Source organism: Loxodonta africana, chromosome 1, assembly GCF_030014295.1.
Source record: "Loxodonta africana isolate mLoxAfr1 chromosome 1, mLoxAfr1.hap2, whole genome shotgun sequence".
Classification (NCBI taxonomy): domain Eukaryota; kingdom Metazoa; phylum Chordata; class Mammalia; order Proboscidea; family Elephantidae; genus Loxodonta; species Loxodonta africana.
The window spans coordinates 116277567-116301972 of NC_087342.1; the positions used below are offsets into that span (position 1 = coordinate 116277567).

Sequence of the window (24406 nt, forward strand, 5' to 3'; positions counted from 1 at the left end):
AGCACCAGATAACTAAGACAAGGGGGAAGAATGTGTCTCCCTGGCTTGGTAACGTGAGAAGGATCTCAGAATGGCCCAAAACTAAACCAAAAAACACACCCTTTCGTGTGCATTCCCAAAGGAAATGATCCCAAAGGAAGGAATCTGAAGTCATTGTATCCCAGAGGACAGAAAACTGAAGTCCTGGGGTCTGTGACAAGGAAAATTAAAGCACCACTGAAGACTGGAGAGCTGACTAGTAAGTTGGGAGAAGAGTAAGGCAATGATGAGATACAGTCCAGGGCTGCACTGCCTGGGGTAGTGAAGGAGACGGGCCCAGCTCATCGGCAGAGGCTGGGCAGGGGACCCCAGAGGGAGGTGTGGCCAGGAGAGTAGCTCTTTGTGGGAAGAATTATAATTGAGTTTTCCTGGCTCAGTTTTTGAATGAAGGAATCCTAGGCTGGTCCCAAGTTAGAAACCCGAGAGTCTGATGTCCTCTCTCCTTTTCTCCCCCTTGCCCTTTCACCTCCTTTTGTCTTTCCTTCAAGGAAAAAGTGTATTGGTGCTAGACTGCCCCATCCTCTTTTCATGCATACCCCCCCGCAACACACCACAATGTATACCCCTACATACACACATTCACACACCACACACCTCCAGGGAGAGTGCAAACGCACCCAGACCCTAAGTAATATCCAATAAGTTCTCTGAGGAATCTAAACTGATTGTAATCAATTCAATTCCAACTCATAGCAACCTTGTAGGACAGACCAGACCTGCCTTATAGGCTTTCCAAGGCTGTAAATCATTATGGAAAAAGACTGCCATATCTTTCTCCTGAAAAGCAGCTGGTAGGTTCGAACCACTGATCTTTGGGTTGGCAGTTGAGTTCCTAACCACTGTGCCATCAGAACTTCCTCGCTCCAGGTGTGGAGATGCTCCTATTTGTTTCTCATCAGTCCCTAAAAGTATCTCAGAAGCTCCTGCTCTCATTTGATGTGGGCAGCAGTTATCAAGGGCTCCCTTTACCTGCCCCTGCCCCCCGCAAATACCTAATTATGTGAAGAATCAGTCAGTGAGTATGAAAAATGAGAACCTACTACCCTTGATAAGGGAGGCTTTGGGCATGGCCATCTATATCCCAAACTAGCACAGACCAACCATCCCGCAATTCACTTCAGAGAAGGTGACAACTTGCCCTGTCCACAGGCCTAGGGTTCTCCAGGAGGGAGGTGGTAAGGATGGTGGGAATAGGGGGTCTGCAGGCATTTGGACCAGGGTCTTTTCCACACTCCCCAGTCCAATCCTAAGGATTGGTGAGGGGCAGTGTATTGTTTTGTTTCTTGCCACCTTCAGACTTTCTCTTCTGGTACTGGGAGTAAGAGCTCCTAGCACTTTTCACCTCCCACAGAAAGGCAGATGAAATGCATAGGTCTTTCCACAAGACAAGAGACAGGGAGGGAAGGAGGTACTAAGCTCAAAAGCTAGGGGGATCTTTCTGAGTAAAGATAAAGCAGGTAGAACCACAAACCTTAACAAGTGCCAAAAACACAGGAGAGCCATGAGGCCATGCAAGAGTCTTCACCAGGTGTTAAGCATGTGGCTATGAGGTCTACAGCTGTCATATGTGTCTTACCAGACACACCCTGCAATACTGGTAACCTGCACACTGCGAGGCCTCTTACAATGGAAGACTGTCAGTAGATACTGAGGTACCGGCTGGGCAAAAAAACTCTGTTATTTCATTAAGCTATTATTACGATAAATAATAACAGGGCTCAAGGAGCAAGAGACTTGTTTTCACATTTGTAGAATACACTGTGGCTTTTTTTGCCTACATGATCTCACTTAAACCTTACTATAACCTTTGGAGGATGACAGATTTTACTAGCCTCATTTTAATGATGGGGAAACTGAGGCTCCAGGTAGTTTTTAGTCAGACTAGTTGGCACCGCAGGAATTGGGATACAGGGTCTGTCCTGACAAAGCCCTTACCAATATACCAGGAGAACTGTAGGGGGTGTGAGTGAGGAGGGAGGGTTTGAATTAAAAGAACACTACTAAAAATTGGAGTGTCGACCCAAATCCTAGTCTCAGTTTTATTTCCAACAGACCCCGAAGCCCAGTAAAGGCCACATTCACACATCCAACCCTGACTCGGGCAGCACAAGAATGTCCCCAGCTTGAGGGCAGCTACACCAGCCAAGCAGGACCCTCACAGTCATCTGTCAACAGGCGCCAGGGAACCTGGAGACAGAGGGGCATTGGAGGGAGAAATCAGCCTCACTAGGAATCCTTCATCGCCAAGGCAGTTTATAAATGGTTACAGCCTCCTAACCCATCCCCAGAGAACGCAGATAAGCAACCCTACCCAGAAGGGAGGACAAGGCCCTGTTTCAGAGGAACCAGAGGAGACTTCGGTGAGAGAGAGGGGAGTGTCACATATCTCACTTTTGAGGCAAGATATACGACAGCAGGCCCTATACCCAGCTTCCCTCAGTTCTTCTCACTTTTGAATATCACATTTTTCTTGCTCTCCAAGAGTAGGGAGACCTTCCCTGAAGCAACCCCCTTGGATCCTGACCTCTTTAGGGCTTAGGGAAACATTCTGTTCTATGAGGCCTACACCAGCACACTGCTATCCCCACAGCGGGAAAGAGCACCTTCCCCCTAAAAGCAGAAGGTGCCCTGCTCCTTTCCTTGCGCCTGTAAAGGGGAAGAATCTCTGGGTCCACCACAGATGGATCTACAGAGGCAGTCAAGAGTGACGAACGGATACCCCAAAACGTGCTGGGGTAGGCTGGGCAGAAAAAAGGGGGCAGGAGGGCTCCAGATCGGCACTTATGGGATGGGGCCAGGGCCCCATGTGAGCCCCCTAGCACGTTCCAGAGTTAGGGATGCAAAAGATCCTACTGGGAGGTAGAAGAGGAAGAGCCCACTGGAAGAGCCCAAAAGGGCTGATGGCCATCGCTTGGGAGGAGTTGTGCAATGACTGCGGGTCTGGGAATCTCCGGGCTTGGCTCCCGGACGCCAGAAAGGAAACCCCACGCGTCAGGCCAGGGTGGCAGCGCTGCGGTTGGTTCGACGCCAGGCTTGAGTTTCAGGGCTGCAGAGAGAGCTGCAGGATACAGTGGGTGCCCAAGGGGGCGGCAGAGCAGGGCAGGCTCGCACAGCGCGGGCCGGAGGGTGGTGTCTGGGCTGACCAAGAAGCCAAGTGGCGGGGGGGGTACAATTCACAAAGCAGGGGTGGGGGGTACAGTGCACGAAGCTGGTGGCTGCAGATAAACTACATTGCAGCCTGGCGTTCCTAGCTCAGACGAGGACCCGGGGACCCGCGGGGGAATGCCGGGCGGCACACCAGAGGGAACACTGCCCGCCCCTCCCGCCCTCGCTCCAGTCTCCCTCACCTCGAACATAAGCCCGATGAGGACGCAGAGCACCAGGCAGAAGCCGATGTCCGCATGGTTGTGGATGACGAACTCCTGGCTGAAGAGCGGGTAACTTTTCGTCCTCCTGCGGAAAGCCATGGCAGCGGGAGCGCAGCGGCCGGCGGGGCCCGCACACTGCGCTCACAAGCCGCCGCGCAAACTTCTCCAACCCCGGCCCGGTCCGCCCGCCGGCCCGCAGCCCGCTCGCTGCCGGCCCAGCGCGGAACAACTTCAGGGCCCCGCCCCCTTCCTCCACCCGCCCCCGCCCCCGCCGCCCGGAACCGCCCCCGGCCGCAGCCCCCTCTCCACCCGCGGCCCTCACTCGGCGCGCAGGGCTCGCCCCGGCCCCGCCCCCCGCGCGCTTAACCCTCTCGCCGCCGGGGACGCGCGGGAAAAAGAGGCTGCGGTCGCCCTCGCAGGCGGGGCGGCGAGCGAGGCCGGGATCCGCCTTGCCCCGCGCCGGGGCCGAGCCCCGCCGCAGCTCCCCAGCCAGCGGCTCGCCGACCTACGAAGAAAGCAGGCCGCGGGGGACGTGGACGCCCGGCCCTGCCTGGACAGGAAGTGGGCCCGGGTTTCCCACTCGTCGGCGCCCCACTCCTTCCTCCGCGGGAAGCGAAGGGCCCGGAGGCCGCGGGCCGGCAGAGGGATAGGCCGGGACGCCAGATATTCCCGGGGTTGGGTGCTGTGCTTCTGGGGGGGCTGAGAACAGCACAGGTTCGATGTAGAAAGGGAAGCTGCAGGCCGGCCTCTGCGCAGGCCACAGCGCCTTGCGACCGCTCAGCATGACGTACTGGTTAAAACGATCAATGGATGAATAGGCCATTCTGATAATTATTGAGAAATTACGACGGGCTAGGCAAGGTCCAGAATGCTGGGAATAGGCAGTAAACAAACAACACCTTGCCCTCGGAAAGCTTACGTTCCAATGGAATAAGGGGATGTATGGGTGCAGTTTTATTAACTTTTGAGACCTTGTGCTACCATTAATTAGTTTTAACAAGTGTTACTCAATGTCTACATTCAATATTAATTGATCTGAAGAAGTAGAAGAGCAAAAACACAAAAGGAACTTTCCCACTGAAAGTTTTTTAAGTTTTTTAAATACCCCCTATTTAAGTACAGGGTCGCTATGAGTCGGAATCGACTTGACGGCACTGGGTTTTTTTTAGTTTTATTTAAGTAAAAATTAAAAAAAAATAGTTGCTATTAAGTTGACTCAGATTCATGGCGACCCCATGTATGTCAGAGTAGAACTATGCTTGCTTCATAGGGTGATTTTTCAGAAGTAGATTACCAGGCCTTTCTTCTGGAGGTGGCTCTGGGTGGACTTGAACCTCCAACCTTTGGGTTAGGAGCCCCAGTATGTTAACTGTTTGCACCACCCAGAGACTCCAAAAATATCCCTTAGTCTTTTTTTAAAAAATTAATTGATATTGGCAAATATTGGATTCAATGCTACCAGTAATGAAGGAGTCAACCCTTTTGAAATGTACAAAAATGTGAAATGAGCAGAGAACTATTTAGTTCCTATTCCTTTTTTTATTAAAAAAAAAAAAAAAAGTTTTTTTTTTTTTTAAATTACGTCCAGTTTTATCACTGGTAAGTAAATACAGTTTCTTTAAAATGGCACAGTGAATGAAAACGTGATTGAGACTAGAGTTCCTAGAGAAATTTTACTTCCTAAATTTCTTGACTTTTCAGTATTTAGTATACAGTCTCTGATCTTTAATTCCCTTATGTGACTCTTGAGGAAATGGGAAAGTAATGCCTATATTGGACTAAACTTCATTTAACTTTTTTTCAAGTTGGACTTTAGTCTTGTGAAGAATAGGATCAAGAACTCCCTAGAACATCATGATTTTCCATCTGTAAAAACGTGTTCAGCTTTTCATCCTGCATCTACATCCATCAGGTTGAACCATATAAAACTGATTTCTTTGAGTCAAAACTTTGAGACACTAGCATTTCAAATTGTTCAGCTTAATAGTTCGTTTCACGTGAGTGTTCCCGTTGTCCACTTTTAGAGGATATTGTGATGGGAATTATCTGCAGTAGGTGGGATGCTGACCTTGTCAACCTCTTAACATTGAGAGTTTAGGCTGAACATCCTGGGAGGTAGTTAGATATAATAACTTCCACATTTATGGATGAGAAGCCTGAAATAAAGAGGTTGGCTCAGTGCGCATACTGCTGACAGCCGGCCCTGGGCCTTTTCAAGTACAATTAAATAATTACTATTCTTAGACACATGATTTGCGCTTTCATCACCCTGAAACCCCATGGAGGAAGCACTGTACTGCATCAGCCGTTATACCAAAAAAACTCGTTGCTGTCAAATCAATTCCAACTTACAGTGACCCTATAGGACAGAGTAGAACCACACCAGAGGGTTTCCAAGGCTGTAATCTTTTTGGAAAAGACTGCCACATTTTTCTCATGCGGAGCGGCTGGTGTGTTCAAACCGCCAACCTTTTGTTTAGCAGCAAAGCACTTACCCATTGAGTCAACAGGCTTCTTCTTGGCCATTATAACCAGAAGTATGTAAGTATGCTTTTATATATATATACGAGTCCTAGTTCGAAAACCATCTTCAATCTCAAATCTCTTCCCAACCCCTCTCATCTAATTGGTCATGGATTTTAACCTCAGAATCTCTCCCACCAACTCCCCCTCCCTCTCATTCAAACCTCCACCTTTCTTTATACCTGACCCACACTAATTACCCATAGCTCTCCAGCATCTCCTCCTTTAACAAGTCATAGGAACATCTATTGAGCACCTACTATAAGCCAGATAGTACCAGTTACTGGAGACAGAAAGATAATACAAGATGATTTTTAAATATGTCTTCAAAATTTTTGATAACTCGTCTCTTCAAGAGATGGAAATTAATTCCCTTCCTTTTCAGTGAGGGCTGGATTTAGTAACTCCTTTTAAACAACAGGATATGGCAGAAGTGATGCTGTGTGACTTCCAAGACTAGGTCATAAGAAGTATTTAGACTTTCTCCTTCCTCTCTCTCTCTCTCTCTCTCTCTCTCTCTCTCTCTCTCTCGGATCACCGGCTATAAGGGAAGCCAGCAGCCATGTTTTGTGGATACTCAAGCAGCCTTATGCAAAGGTCCAAGTGGCAAGGAACTGCACTAACTCGCCAGGCTTGTGACTCAACCACCTTGAAAAGCAGATCCTCCAGCCCCAGTATAGCCCAGCTGACCTCTTGACTTCAGTCTTATAAGAGACGCTAAGCCCGAACCACCCAGGTAAGTCACTCCTAAATTCCTGACACACAGAAACTGTGAGATAATAAATGTTTGCTGTTTAAGCCAGTAAAAAAAAAACAAAACCCAAACTTGTTGTTGTCCAGTCGATTCCAGCTCATGGTGACGTCATGTATTACAGAGTAATGCTGCTTCATAGCGTTTTCTTAGCTGTAAAGGAAAATGGAGACAGAAGTATATTGGCCATCAAAGCCACTTCTAAGTCCTAGGGTTTTGAGGGATATGGAGGATCTGGGGAAGGGTCTTTAAATTTATTTATTTTTTTATGTTGGGACATTGGAGACTTAGAAGGAATCTAAGGAAGGAGAGAAGGAATACTGAAAATACTAGAAATACAGGAAATCGTTGATGAAACCAGGAAGGAGGCTGAGAGTAGAATTCACAACAACGAGGGTGGAGGGAAGAATCCTCTGAGACTGAGGCAAGGACCGAATGCAGAATGGGTGGATATATAGTTACATGTGGAGGTAGAAGAGATAATAACCTCTCATATTTGTATTGCACTTTACAGTTGCTCTGTGAGGGAGGCAAGACAATTATTACCAACCCCTTCTTGTAGCTGTTCCGAGACATATGAATGACCAAGGGCCACATAATTAATGGGTAACTGAAACAGGACTCAGACCAGTGAGTCAGGTTCTACACAGGGTCCCCTTTACTGGACCACACTGTAGTCCATACAGGCTTCCTAAAACATTGGCAGATCAGGTAAGCCTCCATGTCTGCCCCTCTCCACCTGACCAGCCATTAAAAAAAAAACACACATTGTCATCAAGTTGATTCCAACTCATAGTGACCTTATAGGACACGGCAGAACTGTCCCATAGAGCTTCTAAGGAGTGCCTGGTGGATTTGAACTGTCAACCTATTGGTTAGCAGCCATAGCACTTAACCACTGCACCACCAGGGCTGCTGACAACTCAGCTTCACCAACTCTTATTTAAATTGGACTAGCCCCTCTTTTCAGAACAGACCTGGGGTTTCTGATCTCCATTTCTTTGTTCTCTTAACACTGTTATTGTTCCGTGGCCATTTGTCTAAAAGGTAGCCATCTTTCAAGATAAAGCATGTTTACCTCTCCTTTCATAAAGTTGTTTTCCAGGCACAAGGCTGGAGTCATTCGCACAGCACCTCTTGCGTACCTCTCAGGTAGCACCAGGTTCTTCTGCAATCAGCATGTTTGTCTATGAGTTAACCCCCCACCCCCACTGGATGGTGTAAGATGCTGTTACTTTGGGCCGTATAAATGTGACCACCACCTTGTTTACCAGCCTTGCCTGCATGGAGCACAGCAGGCTTTTGCATTGATGAATCCTTCCTACCAGCTGTCAGTAACCAAAGGCCCACCCAAAAGTGGAAAATGTATTTCCTCACATAAGAAGTTCTAATGTAGTTCGTTCCCAGGGGTAAGTAGTTCATCGAAGACTAGGGTCTCCCCAGTTTACCACTCCATGTTTGCTTTTGTCTCAGACTTACCCCTCGTGGTTACAAAGTGGCTGCAACTGCTCCAGGCATTCCTTCTGTCATACGAGACCCAAAATGCAGACAAGAAAGGGAGGGGCATTTTGAAGATGAAGGAAACTTTCTCAGAAACCCCGGACTTCCACTTGTGCATTATTGGCCAGAATTGTATTACAAGCTTGTTCTTACACCACTATTGGCACAGTGAGTAGAATTGATATGATTGAATTAAATTCATCAAGAATTCATCCTTAAAGGGTCTGGGGAGAGGTCTAGTGTATTTTGAAGAGCCTGGCTACCCCTTATTATTATTGTTAAAAAAAAAATTGTTAGTTGCTGTCAAATCAACCCACTACTCATGGTGACCCCATGCACAACGGGATCAGAATGTCCTGATCCCCAAGGTTTTCATCGCCTGATTTTCAGAAGTACATTGCCAGGTCTTTCTACCTAGTTCGTGTTAATCTGGAAGCTCTGCTGAAATCCATTCAGCATCATAGCAACACCCCAGCTTCCACTGATAGATGGGTGGCGGCTGCGCATCAGGTAGATTGACCAGGAATTGAACCCAGGTCACCTGCATGGGTGGCAAGAATTCTGTCACTGAGCCAGTGGTACCTTTTGGCAACCCTTTGCCTGAACAAAATAAGTTATGTTAGCAAGAAATAAGGGTAGAATTGAGATGGAAGTATCTGTGCCATGTTTTTTCAGGACTCTCCATTCTTTATATCTTTGTATCACAGCCCATGTGACACTTTTGCCCCAAACAAGCTTTGCTTTCTGATTTTTGTACACTGGGCACATGAGCCTTGTGACTGTCAGTCACCCAGCAGTCACTGTCTAATGTCTGACCAAAGAGTCTCCAGCTTAACAGAGTAGAAGTATTTGTGCTCCAGCAGTTCAGAATATTGTATCAGGCCCAACAGCACCTTTCACCAAAAGATGATCGAAGTGCTTCACAGCCCTCAGGTTTTCTTACCCCCAAGACCACAAGGGTTTAGTGGAATCAGTGGTTACCATGGGCGGGGCAGTGGGAGCAGTCTGCCTAGGGGCAGCCAATAAAGGATTACCCGATCTGTAAAGCATTTAAAGCAATGATAAACCTCTAGATGCAATATGGTATTCTGGATTGAACCCCAGAACAGAGAGAGGACATTAATGGAAACACTACGCTAGTGAATCCGAATCAAGTCTGTAGTTCACGGTATTGTACCGGTGTTAATTTCTGAGTTTTGATAAATACACCGTGGTTATGTAAACTGGATGAAGGATATCAGGAGTTCTCTGTACTATCTTTGCAACTCTCCTGTAAACCTAAAATTATTTCAAAATAAAAAAACTTTTTAAAAATAATAAAACTCATTAAAATTCAGCCTACTTTTTTCATTATCACTATGTGCTGGCAATTCTAAACAATGTTAGCAATAAACTTGCCCCCCCCCCCCAGTCTTTTGGTCTGAGTTCTAAATGATTGTTGTGGTTAGTGCTGAGTCTTAATACTATGCATGTAAGCTTCAACTAAGGAGCCCTGGTGGTGCAATGCTTAAGCGCAGAACTGTTAACCAAAAGGTTGGTGGTCCGAACATACCCATTAGCTCCAAGGCAGAAAGACTTGTCAGTCTGCTCCCGTGAAGATTACATCCTTACAAACCCTATGGGTCAGTTGTACTCTGTCTAATGGGGTCACTATGAGTCAAAAATCAACTTGACATCACACAACAACAAGCTTCAACTTAGAACATTTTTTTAAATTATCTATTAATAAACATTACATCCAATGTGAAGTCAATTCTGGAGCTCTTATATACACGGTCAGTTCCTGATATATATGGTCTCAGGTGCACACATTGTTTTAAGAGTAAGTTCATTTCGGTTCAGAGTCATCCGAGCTTGCTTCAGGCACGGTTCCTGTCTCCAGCCCGATGATATTACACATTCCTGAGTTGGAACCAAATTTGAAATAGGCAGTAATAGCAGAGCAGTTATAAAGATGGAGAAACAACTTAAGTTACTCAAAAAAATTTTTATAATTGTACTTTGGATGAAGGTTTACAGAGCAAATTAGTTTCTCATTAAACAATTAATACACATATTATTTTGACATTGGCTGCCAACCCCAAGACATGTGAACACTCTCCCCTTCTCGACCTTGGGTTCCCCGTTACCAGCTTTCTTGTCCTTTCCTGCCTTGTCCTTGCCCCTGTCTTGGTGTTAGCCTCGTTTTGTTTTATGGGCCTGTCTAAGCTTTGGCTGAAGGGAGAACCTCAGGAAGGACTTCAGTACTGAGTTAAAAGGGTGTCTAGAGGCCATAATCAGGATTTCCCCAGTCTCTGTCAGACCAGTAAGTCTGGTCTTTTTTTGTAAGTTAGAATTTTGTTCTACATTTTTCTCCAGCTCTGTCCGGGATCCTGTAGTGTGATGTCTGTCAGAGCAGTCGGTGGTGGTAGCTGGGCACCATCTAGTTGTGCTGGAGAACTTAAGTTACTTTAATTCTGTCATCCCATGTGACCACCTGGAGCTTATATTTGTTTAAAATTTGAAACAGTGAACCGGAGTACAGAGTGCCGAATGCCATTATTATCATTATTTTGTTTCATTGCATGGTTTTTTTTTCCTGAAGGTTTTTTATTTTTTTCCAAATATGCTAAGTACGCCACTGAGTGGAATTAAGATTCCAGATATTAAAAATGATTTTAGAGATCATATATCCACTGCTCTCCTTAAAAAAAGGGAAGGCCCAAAAACTTGTTGCAGTCAGGAAGGATTTGGTGAGCTGGGATGAGGATAGGGGCCTCTCCCTTTTGGCTGGTGCTCCCAGCACCACCTTTGCGAACTCAAGGAGAGCCAGCAGGCAATAACTGCTCAAAAAGCCAAGCCCCTTGTTCAAGGTCAGCAAAAGACTCAATGGCAGAGTAAGACATGGGAACCAGGCCTCCTGACCTCCCCAGAGCTCTAACCACTGCACCCCATTTCCTCTTTTCAGCTCTCATTCAGCAAGAGACAGATTAATTCCAGACGACTGATAAATATGCCACCTGACTTTCAGATGGAGAGAAGAGGGCACTTTTAAAAAGGGATTAACTCAGCTAGATGTTAGTAATAAGTACATTTCAATCAGAATTACCACCCCAGATAAGTACTGGAATATAGCATTTGGGGAGCAAGGGAACAATTTCAGGTGTTGTTTTCCACTGAGTTCTCTAATTTAGGGGCATCTTTAAATGGAAATTATATTGGGAACTTGACTACAAAAATGCTTATTGTTTTTCTAAGTACAGGAGAAGCAATAATTATCAAAGTAGCACTTTTATGAAGCACTGGGCTATCACATTGAGGAGAAGTTCGATAAAAAGAACTCTGTGCAAAGAAGGTTTCTGTGAGCCAGCACACAACTTATGAACCCCTTTATTTGACTGCCAGGCCCTCTCTGAACAGTTCACTCCTGGACTGGGGAGGAATTTAGATATTATCGTAATTAAATTTAGGCACCTCTCTGTGAGTTCTTGCTACCAGTTCTTGAAATTCATCCCATTTCTGCTTCTCAGACCACAGCCCAGTGTTCAGGAGCCATCCACTTGTGAGTTGTCAGGTGTGCACTCTACACACAGCTTTGGGATTTGTCTTTGCACAGCTCTCTGCCACACTGGTTGGTTAGGTGTGCTCTGCTCTCCACTGAGCTAATAACTGACCTCCTACCACATGCTTAGAAGGTAGATTAATGGATGCTAGAGAGCCTTGGTAGAGCAGTGGTTAAGAGCTACAGCTGCTAATGAAAAGGTCAGCAGTTCGAATCCACCAGTTGTTCCTTGGAAACCCTGTGGGTCAGTTCTACTCTGTCCTGTAGGGTTGCTATGAGTTGGAACCAACTCGACGGCACCTAACAATAACAGGATGATAGATGAATGGGTGGATGGATGAATGGATCAATATACAGTAAAATCTGAAAGGCAGAAACCTGTCAGAGAAGGATAATTTGAATATTTTCCACTAATACAGAGTGATAGAAAATTGGTAAGACTGCACCCTGTCGAAGGTGGAAAACATGTGAGACCTCGAAAAACAAGGCGGTCCCATCACATTCCAGCTCTCACAGGTTTCAGTGTACAGGAATCTGTACTATTCCATCTTTACATTGATACCCAGGGCAATTCAGTAGTGAAGGGTCTCTAAGGGGATTCTGCTTCTACACAGAAGCCATGTTCAGGACCAAAGCTGTGTTTGGTTAGACAGAACTGTTCCTTGGGGTAGAATTTGAGGCCCTGAAAGGCAGGAAAATAGTTTTCCATCTATGTGCCTTACATAGCTAGCTCATTCCCTGTCATGAAGCAGGTACTGAGTGAGGATTTGTTGACAAAAACGAATAAATGGACAATTTGAAAAGCACAAGGAAGGGCCCCCTTAACCCTAAAATTCATTCCTATATTCTGATTCTTTGTGCTTAGATTCCAATATTAAAATTTTATTCCTTTATAAATCAATTATGTATCCAGAGGGTCCTCTTAGGATGCAAACTATTTCTAGATGTTAAATACATTAAACACTTTCCATCAGTTGACCTTTTGGTAGAAATTAGCTGGCCATATTGCTGTCTATCCTGGTTCTTTGCTGATGAGGTTGAGTGTGGGGCAGGTCGGAAGGCGTCTCTGACTGGGCTGAACAATTCTTTCAGACAAATGAGAGAGGGCCCTTTATGGGAGGAAGCACCAGGGCTGTGAGCAGGGACCCAACGAGTTCCCTCTTTCATGACCTTGGGCAGCAAACCCTGGACACTGTGATGTCTCAGCTGCCCCTTCCTCCTGATATGATGAGACTTCCTCACTTTGTCCCACAGGTTTCTGCAATCTGGGTGGAGTACTGAGGTGAAGAAAGAAATGAAGAGAGAAGAGGAAAGGTGAGAGCAAGGAAAGGGAACATGAGAAGGAGGGAAACACAGGACAGTGAAGGGAGAAGAGGAAAATGGGGGAGCGAGGCTGGATATGGGTAGGGGGTGGGGAAGATAAAAAATAGATTGTATTTGCAGCACAATGCCTCTAGTAATAATATTATCATTATCTTGCCTGAACAGATGTGCAAGGACTTCTGCCTACTCATTATAGAGCATGAAAATGGAACATGTTTCTATCAGTCTCATCGGAAATCCTGGCAGATGCTGTCAGAAAGTGCACGGTGCTTCTGAGATGTGATTTTTCAATAGCTTGTACTGTATTTTTTGATTGGGATTGGGGAAAAGAGGGAAAGGGAGTTGATTGTGATTTTATTTTGTAATTTGAACTTCTTTTCTCCAAGGGGGACTTGCCTTTGACCAGTTTGATCTCCTTTGAATAGCTGTCAGGATGATCAATGGTCTGGGGTTGACCAGTAGTCTTAGGGTCCTACTAAAGCCCTGTGCCAAGGGCCCATCCTTGCAAATAACCCCCTATGCACTGGGTTGGGCCAAGTCTTCAGCGCACCCTTTGTGGCTCTCACCACACCTGCCTCCACCACTTTTCATAGTTTCCATTCCCCTCGTCTTAGTTTGTTAGCGCTGCTGTAACAGAAATGCCACAAGTGGGTAGCTTTAACTAACAAACTTATTTTCTCATAGTTAAGGAGACTGTAAGTCTGAAATCATGATGCTGGCTCTAGGGGAAGGCGTTCACTCTCCCTGTCGGCTCCGGGGAAGGCCCTTGTCTCTTTTCAGCTTTGTTTCCTCAGTTCCTTGGTCATCTTCATGTGGCATGGTATTTCTGCTTCTCCATCTGTAGTCACTTGCTTCTGTGTCTACACTGCTTCTTTTATATCTCAGAAGTGTTTGGCTTAAAACACATCCTATGCTGATCTGGCCTCGTTAACATAACAAAGACAACCCTATTTCCAGATGGGATTATATCCACACGTATAGGGATTAGGATTTACAGCACATGTTTTTGGGGGGACAAAATTCAATCCGTTAACACTCTTCTATTCCACTTCTGCCCCAACCTCAGTGTCCCTGTCTTGCATTAAGATGTCTGAAATGTGGCTCAAGCAAAGAGCATTTTGTTCCCAGCTGAACAAGGTGCAGGGAGACCAGCAGTGCCAGAGCTGGCAGTGGGTACCATTTGTCTCTGAACTGAAGTCATGCAGTGTGTGAGCTCCCCACGGCAAACACCAACTTTCCCTGGGAAGACAGCCAAGGCCTGGAGCCCCATGTAGGAAATCCCCTGTGAGAGGCCTTTCCTGAGCCCCACAGAAAATGATTCTTTTCATAGGCTCCGAGTCCCCTTCCTTTCTAGCCCGCATCACATCCCCCTTCCTGGCCTTCTACATTCCGTTCACATGCCAAGTACCCCGACCCAGGCACCACGTGACTCATACCCCCCTTCTCCTTCCCCTCAACACTCAACTGGCTGCCCCTCGCCCTCTAAGAGCTCTTCCTTTCCCAAGCTGGGCTGTCCTCTCGCCCTCCATCCTGCTCTCTCTGCCTCTCCCGTGAAACTGCTCCATGGCTCGACTAACATCTCCAGAGGCTCCTCTCGGGTTGAACAGAAGTGATTTGTTGACTTTGCCAGATTAGCAAGGGGAGCAAATTCCACAGATGCCTCTGTGCCTAAGTCTCAAAGTTCAGACCTCCAGTCTGATAGCAGGAGCGCCGTGATGGAGGCAGCCTGAGATGGCACAAAAGAATAACCATAATAGCGATGACTTTTTATGGAGCAATCATGAGTTGACAGGCAATTAATTGTCTAAGCGCTTCACCTGGATTTTTTTATTTAATCCTCACAACAACCCTCTGCAGCAGGTACCAGTATTAGCTCCATTTTACAGACAGATGAGGAAATGGAAACCCAGGGATGTTAAGCAACTTGCCTAAGGCCCTAGGCTAGTAAGAGGCAGCCCCGGGGTGTGCCTGGGTGGGACTCCTGCCACCACCTAACTGCCTCTTCAGGCTTGTCCTGGGGATGGCAGGGGTCCTGGATTCAACCCAGTTCTGCCACTCCTCAGGGCAACTCCATGTGAAGGTGTGTTACCAGTCATTACTGGTCCTTCTGGCCAGCCATGCTCCTTCTCCAGTCTCAATTTCCTCACCAGGAACACTATGGGATTGAGATGATTTCTCGGAGCTCTTCCATATGGTGATCCTGTGATTTTTCCTAATTGTAAAAGTACTCAGAAAGCTCTCCAATTTTTCTGGACTCAGGGCCAACCTCAGGCAAAGGGATAAAGTAGGAGGCAAAATTTATCTTTGGTGACCCCTAAATGTCCCACCTGTGTAACTTTTCTCTCTGTTCCAGGAAAAAAAAAACAAAAAACTTCTTGCCAATGAGTTGATTCCAATTCATGGTGACTCCATGAGCTTCAGAGTAGAACTGTGCTCCACAGGTTTTCAGTGGCAATAATCTTACAGAAGTAGATGTCTAGAGCTTTCTTCTGTGGTGCCACTGGGTAGATTTGGACTAACAACCTCCCGATTAGTAACTGAGAGCAAACCATTTGTACCACTCAGGGGCCTTTTCCCTCCGTCCAGACCAGGCCGTTGTGCAATCCCTGCTCCTCCTTTGGGCCCTGGGGCAGAGTCCCTAGGTTGGTGCAAAGCGGGCTTGTCCATCACCTAATGACTCAGGGGACACATCGGATGGGTGCCAGAGCTCCCTCTTAAAAGAAAGCTGCCTTTTGAATGTATCCGCATTTGTAACTGGGGTGAATACACTTGTCAGACATGCTGGTCAAAGGTAACCTCAGCAGCTGCTCCATCCCAACTGTCTTGGGCAGGAGGGGAATGCTTTGTTTCAGACACCAGGGGCCATATGATCATCGACACCAATATCGTACTCCCCAGCTGGGAAACCCTGGTGCCTGCCCACTGCCTGCAGAGGAAGTCTTTGTCCCCTGAGTGCGCTCTTACCTTCCCATCTTGTTTCCTTGGATTCTGTCTTCTTTGGGAACTCCTGAGGACTTCTGCCAAGATTGACTGAGCTGGGCAGCACCTTCTGAGTTTACAGTTGATAGAGGTATTCAGTGGATTCTCAGGTGCGGCAGTTTTTCATTTGACTGTCTTTCTCATTTAATATTGATTTTACAATCGATGGCACAGGTGTATTTGGCACCATTTTTTTCTTTCTTGGTGTTATATAAAGTAAAGGTGTATCTTACAACTAAAGGCATCTTAGATTTGATTAAATACAATAAATGGCATTTTCCAGATTTGAGTTCTGGAAACTCAGCCAGCCCTGGAAACTTGGGTAGCCATTCTCTGAGTCCTCTCAATCCGCCTTGAGTCCTGATGTAATGGGGGCCTGTATTGCCCCCTCGTTGTAACCAGGAGTGATATTCAAAATGCATAATGCTCAGACCAATCAGAACAGAAAATGGCTGAAAACAAGTGGCATGTCTATCCAGGGGCTTACCTGCTCACCCCCAGCCCTGGCTGTAATACTCCTTACCCATTGTTTCCCTACACTTCAGCCATTTGCCCTCCTTCCTTATTTTATAGATTCTTGAGAGTATGATCAGGAAACTTGGTCCCTCACCCAATCCCAGGGGATGGTCCCTAATGAGCCTAAACCAAGCATAGTTATCCCAGTTTCCTTTGCCATTATTGGCTTCAGGGATGAGCATATATATTAAATTGCTGCTGTAACAAATTGACAGAGCTTTAGCTTAGAACAGCACAAATCTATTATCGTTCTGTAGAAGTCCAGTATGGGTCTTACTGGGCTAAAGGTCAAGGTGTCAGCAGGGCTATGTTCCTCTCTGGAACCTCTTGGAGAAAATTTGTTTCCTTGCTCATTCATGTGTTGGAAGAATCCAGTACCATGCAGTTGAAGGACTGAGGTCTTCATTTCTTGGCTGTCTGTCAGCTGGGGGCCTCCATTAGCCCCTGGTGGCCTCTCTCTGGTCTTTACACACAGCCTGCTACATCTCAGAACTAGAAATGAGGCATCAAATCCTTCTCCCATTGCCACCTCCTTCAACCAGCTGGGCTCGTGTGATTAGATTGGGTGTACCTGGATAAGATAGTTTCCCCATTTCAGTGTTTATACCCTTAATCACATCACAAAGTCTCTTTTGCCACATAAAATAACATATTCACAGGTGCCAGGGGATTAGGGCGTGGACATCTTTGGAGGCCATTATTCTGCCTACCACAGCATGTGACTCACTTCTGGCCAATGAGATGTAAGAGGAAGTTGACTGCGGTTTGGGGGAAAGATTTTGCTCCCTGAATAAAAGACATTAAGGACGCTTGTCCTTTTCCTACCTACTTTGATTGAGATGGTGTGAGGACATGATGCCCAGAGCTGTTGCAGCTATCTTATGACTATGAGGTATCAACACCAAGACTGAAAACCAACACACTGAGGATAGCAGAGTAAAAGATAGACTTTGACCTTCTGATGACACTGTGGAGCCACTGAACCAGCCCTAGAACCATCTAGCTCCAGACTTCTTGTGAGATAATTAAATGTCTTTATTGCATAAGGGAAACCCTGGTGGCGTAGTGGTTAAGTGCTATGGCTGCTAACCAAAAGTTCAGCAGTTCAAATCCACCAGGCCCTCCTGAAAACTCTACGGGGCAGTTCTACTCTGTCCAGTAGGGTTGCTATGAGTTGGAATTGACTTAACGGCAGTGGGTTTGGTTTTGGTTTTATTGCATAAGCCACCGTTAAGTCAAATAGTCTGTTACTTGTAGTTCAACTCATCCTAGCTAATATTCAGCTCCTTCATTTATGGGGCCATTCCAATATTGCTTTGATTCACTACTGACTGTCCTACTAGTGTCTTGGTTCTACTATAGTACTGATACCCCTCATCCCAAACCTCTGCCTGTTTAACTGAGGTCCTGACCTCCTGCCTGGCTTTCGCTGGCCTCCCCTTCAAGGGCTGGGGTGAGGGCCCTATAACCAATGATGCGTCTGCCAGATTGTACCTCCTGGTTTGTCTGAGTTATGCCTGAACTTGCTGTGCCCATAAAACATGCTCACTTGGACTGCTGGCTACCTTCACAGTGGCTCAGCCTCCCTAGTCCTGCCCCATCCAAACTTTTTGCTTAGTCCTGCATTTCACATCATACCTACACCCTGTCCATCTCTATGCTCTGGTGTGTCTTAACATCCAGATATATTAGACTGCTGGCCATTCTCTGAGCAGTTCTTCCACTTTTATACCCTGTGCCATTCTTTATGCTGGTCCTTCAATCAGAAATGCCTTTTCTTCATTCTTACGTCTTTACTATTAAATCCTTATGACACTCTTGTGACGGGGTGCCGTTAGTCCCATTTTGCAGATGAGTAAAAAACATTAGGTGACTTATTTAGGGTGACACAGCTAATAAGTGGCAGAGCTGGTATGCTAATCAGGCCTCAGACTTCAAAGGCCATGCCTTTTCACCTCCCTGTTTGGCATTTTAGAGGAGATAATATCTAATCCAACTTTTGATGAATTTATCTCCCTCACTATAATTACCTTGAGGGCAGGGAGTTTTATCCTATTCTTTATTGACTCCTAGAGTTAACCGTGTATTGGTAAACATTTAACAATTGGCCCCATCAAGGGGGGTAGGGTGCCGGGAACCTTGGTTTATAGTGTTTTCCTGATTCCAAGGCTGATTTCAAGCAACCAACATGAGATCCCTGAAGGAAGAGTTGGGAAGAGATGAACAGTAACATACCATTATCAAATACTTCCGCCATATAGATTGAATAGGCATGAATAACCTCAAGAACACAGATAATAGTAAATTGTGAAATAATGTTGTTGATGTTGTCTGGTACCATCAAGTCAATTCTGACTCACAGCGACCCCATGTGCAGAGTAGAACTGCCCCGTAGGGGTTCCCAGACTGTAGTCTTTATGGGAACAGATCTCAGGTCCTTCTCCTGCGATGCCGCTGGGTGAGTTCAATCTGCCAACCTTTTGGTTAGCAGCCAAGCACTTAACCACTGTGCCACCAGGGCTCCTTAGTGAAATAATTAGGAAGTGATAAGTTTTGAGATTTTATTACTTTTGTGTTTAATCTAATTTATTTAATTTTAATTTAGTATAAGTTAATCTGTAGTAATTGCTGTGTTTAACAACCGGCTTAAAAATTTCCTGAAAATTTAAGTTAGCCGTGTAAACTGGTTTGAACTGGTTCCAGCACAGCACTGCTAGAGTCTAGCGTAATGCTTTGCTTTTAATAGCCGCTGGAATGGCAGCAAGGATGCTAATGAAGAGAACATGAATATCCACTAATGGACTTTGACCATAAGCCAGACTTCAGTATTGTTCCCTGAATCTGAGAATTTCTTAGTTCTGTCCCTCATACTGGAAACCCTGGTGGTGTAGTGGGTAAGAGCCATGGCTACTAACCAAAAAGTCAACAATTCGAATCCACCAGGGCTACTTGGAAACCCACAGGAGCAGTTCTAATCTGTGCTATAGGTTCACTATGAGTATGAGTCGGAATTGACTGGATGGCAAAGGGCTTTTATCCCTCGTACTTACAGAAGGCCAAACAAATAAAAAATAGCTGAGGGTGGAGACCAAAGAATAGCCGAAGCCCCAACCAAGGGCTGTGAATAGTGAACTCTGCCCAGGGTCAGGGTGGGGCCCTAGGACAGCTTCCAGTTCAAAACCAGCTTCTGCAATTGGACTTGAGCAAGCCTCTGAGCTATAACTGCCCTCTCTTCTCTCTTCTCCCTTACCACGCCCATGACCAGGGAAGTACTGAAAAAAAAAAAAAAGCACCAGTCATATCATTATTCTATTACATTCCAGAACGGACAGCCTTCTAGCAATTAGGAAGTCTGGAAAGAAGTAAAAACGAAATGGCAGCTGTCCCCAAAAGTCTCCCACTTCAGCTATCTTAACCTTTTGTAGTGGGTGCAGTGCTGATCTCAATGGAAACCGGAGTGGGCAGGCCCAGCTTAGGGAGAGAGAAGAACAGCTGGTGAATCAGCTGTGTTGTATTACAGTCGGCACTATCCCTGTGGTGGTTCAGGAATTGTACCATATATGGACTCAGGCACAAGACAGGCATTCCAGCTGATTTGCATCAGGGCTCCCCTAAAGTTACATCTTGGGATTCGGCAAAAGGGAGACCCCAGAAAGGCTGGTGAGCATGGAGAAATCAGGGCCAACTGATTTCTGGCAGGAAAAAGGAAAAGGAGGGTGTAGTGTCTTTTCAGCCAAGCTGGGCTTGGGAATGAAGGGTGGGTGCCTGAGAAAGCCGTGGGAGTGGTTCTCAGCAGCGGTTGCAGTGGGAGGGATAGATAGAGGACCAGCCCAGACTCCATCCAGCCTCTCACTGGCCATAGGCTGCAGGAGCCTTGAGGCCAACTCAGACAAGTATAACAGAGGTCAAGGGGAATAACTGTGATTTCAGACCTGAGAGGTAGCCTCCTTGGCCATGGGAGAAGGTGGCTAAGATGCTGCTCGAGATATAGGAATCCTATTGGTCAAGTGGGGGACAGTCCAGGCTCTGAGTTATTCCAAGGTCAAGTGGGTTCACCCAGGTAGAACACAGCTAGTTAACCTCTTGCCCCCTCCATTGGTCTGGACCAACATGACACAGCTGGGGCTGTGGAAATCCAGGGAAAAGGGAAAGTGAGGTGAGGCAGTAATCTGCGAAAGTGACTCTTAATAAATGGCTAATAAATTGGACCCAATTTGTAAGTATTAACCAGCTTTTCCAGCAATTTAGTTGCTTTAACTTTTCATTTTTTATAAAGGACCAACTTGAATTGTTTCAGGGCACTATGTGTGTACTACTTTATTTAGTCCAAAAGACTAGAACTAGGAACTACCCAATCCAATGAGAATAAACAAGTCTATAAGCAAAACACAGACAAATCTCACAAACATAGTGTGGAGTGAAAGAAGCCAGACGCAAACAAATACTGTGAAATTCCTTTGATATCAAGCTCAAAAACAGGCAAAACCAATCTGTGGTGTTAGTAGTCAGGATAGTGGTTCCTTTGTTGGGGTTAGTGACTGGGAGGACCTGGGAGGACTTCAGGGGTGCTGGTAAAGTACTCTTTGTCTTGGTGCTGCTTGTAATCTTGTAAAATAAATGGTCACAGGAAAAGTAACTGTGTGTCAACCAAAATTAAGCAGCCGAGGGAGGGTCAGTGTGGCAGAAGGGTACTACCACAGGGCTAGGGGTCAGAAAACCTGATTTCTAGTCGTGCTTCTGTTATCCATCAGTGGAAGGATCTTGGAAACTTTGCTCCCGTTTCTCGCTTCCTCAGCTACAGAACAAAACGGTTGGATTAGATTAAATGATCTGTCAGAGAAGATTATTCTTTGGCAGAGACATGTATCTAATGTATAACAGGTATGGCTCATACCCTGGGCGCTGCTTGAACGGGGTGCCACTGAGCAGCATCTATTAATCAGCAAAGTTTCCCTTGCCAGCTGTGAGAGATCGTTGAGCAGTTAAAACTAATACTTTCATATTTGAGAGCTCCCATGGATCAAGGCAGACTATGTGATCTTGCTCTGCTGAGTATAGAAAGAGAAGAAACTGAAAAAAAAAAAAAAAAAAGACTTTGAGCGTACCATAGACCAATTTTCATCAGTGAAAGCAAAGAAGGTACAGTTGTAATTTTCATGTAGTGCCATCATGTGTTAAGTAAAAGGTCAAGGAGTTTGACTTGTATTTTTGAGCTGATAATATGACAAAATTATCTAAAAGATGAGTGTCAGATGTTTGGACAGGGGCGCAATTTCAGTGCTTGCCTATTTTCAGTAGATACACCTCTATAATCTTTCCTACCTGCTTCAGCAGAGATGGGATATAATTTAACAGCCATTCTGCCTCTCACATGATCTTCTCATGGAGGAAAGCTCTCCAGGTTTGGTGAACTCACGGAACAGTTTTCACACTGTCAGAACACATACACAGGCAGTATACACATGAACGCACATCTAGAGTCTTCAGCCCTTCTCAGCATCCTCCTATTATCAGCCTTGAATTTCACCTTCATCTTCTTCTTCTTCACCCTCACTTCTGCCTTCCTTGATCTTAGTGATTAAAAGGCTTCAGGAAAACCAAAGTAGTCCCCCAACCCCATCCCTGAAAGAAAACGTTAAGGATCCCAGTTGAAGACCAAGCACCAAGAGACTTGCATAAGTAGTAATAGTCTCTTATATTTGTTTAATATTTCTCCATTCCCAAAGCACTTCCATAGCCATAGACCATTTGATTCGTTACAGTAAGAAAGGTAAGAGAGCAGCCTCTGGGCTGGACTGCCTAGGTTGGACTTTCAGCCTCATCTGTTACTTGCTGCTTGACCTTGGCCATAGTTTCCTCATCTGTAAAATGGGGAAGTGGTGAAGATTAAATGAGTTAACACACCAAGTCCTTACAACTGTGCCTAGCATTTGATAAATGTTAGCTGCAACAAAAACTAAAAGCCAAATTGTGTTATCTACATTTTACAGATGAAGAAAATGAGGCCATGAGAAGTTAATAGTCCCAAGGCTAATTCATGGCAGACCCAGAACTGGACCACAGGTCTTCTGGGTTGCAACACTACTTGTTATGTTACCTGGGATGACTTGCTGTTCATTTTTACATAATAATAACTGTGAAACACTGTGCTAAATGCTTTACATATAGCATATAATTTAATCCTCATAATAACCTATGAGGCAGGTATTAACACCCATCTTAGAGAGGGGCACATTGAGGCTGAAAATTTCAGAAAACAAAACTGGATCACCCAGCTACTAACGGGGGAGCCAAAACTTGAATGCAGGTCTCTGCAACCCCAGGGCCTGAGTTTTCAATCACTTATGTTCTATAACCTTTGGAAAGAAAAAGAACCACCACAGCTGCTTGCTTTATAAAAAACTGTGGATTGCTGGAATGAACTGGGTGATATTTGTAAATTCCTCAAGGTCAGTCAGAGGCCCTTCTAATCTATCCTTCATCCTTCCCCCTGTTGCCTCAGGCACTGGATCCCCATAGGTGTCTCATATGCTCCCGTGGAGAGATTTGCAAAATTTGCAAAGCAGTCTCTGAGAGTTCAAGCAACCAGGCCGAGAAATGAAGAAGCCCAGTTGAACACTTGATAGCCAAGCCAGGGCTGAGTGCCAGTAGCCCTGTCTGATGCTACTGAAGACATAGAGGCAGACCAAATGCCAGAACCCAGAGGGAACCATGGTGCTCGGGCACAAAGGCTTTGCAACACCTATCAAGTTTGTAGAAAGAAAACAAAAGAAGGGTGAGAATGGCACTTCACATGGGAGAAGCTAGTCTTACAAGGGGGAGTGCTAGTCTTCCCAGATGGCATCAGATGGCACCTGGGAACACCTTCCTGGCTTAAGATTTCAAGAGAAGGCCTAATGGAAACAGCACTTTGGCTGACTTTACCCCTGGCAGATCCGACAGTGACATGTGTTCTGACGCACTCACATGGTTGTGGCTGGCAGTGCAGACAGGCTGGACTGTTCTGGCTTCTGTCATTTCTTTTTCAGCCTCTTTTTTTTTTTTTTTTATCACCAGCACTGCACTCAAGGTCCTTGATCCCAGTGTGTCTAATTAGGGATTGTCCCCAAGCCTTACACCCTGCTTTTGCCTCCTGGGGCCCCCTGGTGGACAAGCGAAGACTAAGTGAATTATTAGAGGCAAGAAATAAAAATAGGTATGGTAGTGTTGGAGCCCTGGTGGAGTAGTGCTTTAGCATTTGGCTTTTAACCAAAAGGTTAGCAGTTCGAATCCACCAGCAGTTCGAATCCACCAGCTGCTCCTTGGAAACCCTGTGGGGCAGTTCTACTCTGACCTATAGGGTCACTAGGAGTCAGAATTAACTTGATGGCAATGGGTTTGGAGGATTTTTTTTTTTGGTGGTGGTGGTAAGACAGGAGCCCTGAAGGTGCAGTGGTTAAAGTGATCAGCTGCTAACAAAAAGGTTGGCAGTTGGAAAGCAGCACCGGCTCTGCAGGAGAGAGATGTGGCAATCTACTTCCGTAGAAGTTCACAGCCTTGGAAACCCTATGGGGGTCACTAGGAGTCAGATTCAACTTGAAGGCGGTAGGTTTTTTTGAGTGGGGGTAGGACCCCTGACAGAAGATTGGAATGAGTTGGAATCAACTCCACGACTACATGTTTGTAGTTGGGGGGGCGGGGGGACGGGTGTCTGGGCTCTCCAAATGGTTAATGTACTTGGCTGCTAACCAAAAGGTTGGAGGTTCGAATCCACCCAAAGATGCCTCAGAATAAAGCCCTGATGATGTACTGCCAAAGAATCAGCATCAAAAAACTCTAGCGAGTGCAGTTGTGCTCTGATGCACATGGCGCTGCTGTGAGTCCAAG

At 45.8% G+C, this 24406-nt stretch overlaps 1 protein-coding gene and 1 long non-coding RNA gene across 4 annotated transcripts in view; one reads left to right on the forward strand and one right to left on the reverse strand.

The window, feature by feature from the left end:
* The window catches only part of TRAM2 (translocation associated membrane protein 2), an 87504-nt gene extending 83896 nt beyond the window's left edge, over nucleotides 1–3608 (reverse strand). Inside the window, exon 1 of one of the 2 annotated variants that reach the window (XM_064287354.1) lies at nucleotides 3387–3608. In XM_064287354.1, coding sequence (XP_064143424.1) covers nucleotides 3387–3506 — 120 coding nt within the window. In that variant the 5' untranslated portion in view covers nucleotides 3507–3608. The remainder of the gene's footprint in view (nucleotides 1–3386) is intronic. The other variant, XM_003404435.3, reaches the window with a different exon arrangement.
* A 279-nt stretch (nucleotides 3609–3887) lies between these two features.
* On the forward strand, nucleotides 3888–23570 carry LOC111749824 (uncharacterized). Of its 2 annotated transcripts, XR_010322342.1 has the most exons (5): nucleotides 3888–5948; nucleotides 6479–6666; nucleotides 8155–8349; nucleotides 12977–13036; nucleotides 13211–23570. It is a non-coding gene; the product is annotated as an uncharacterized LOC111749824 (long non-coding RNA). The 2 variants fall into 2 exon arrangements; XR_010322344.1 differs by lacking the exon at nucleotides 8155–8349.
* The last annotated feature ends 836 nt before the right edge of the window (nucleotides 23571–24406 follow it).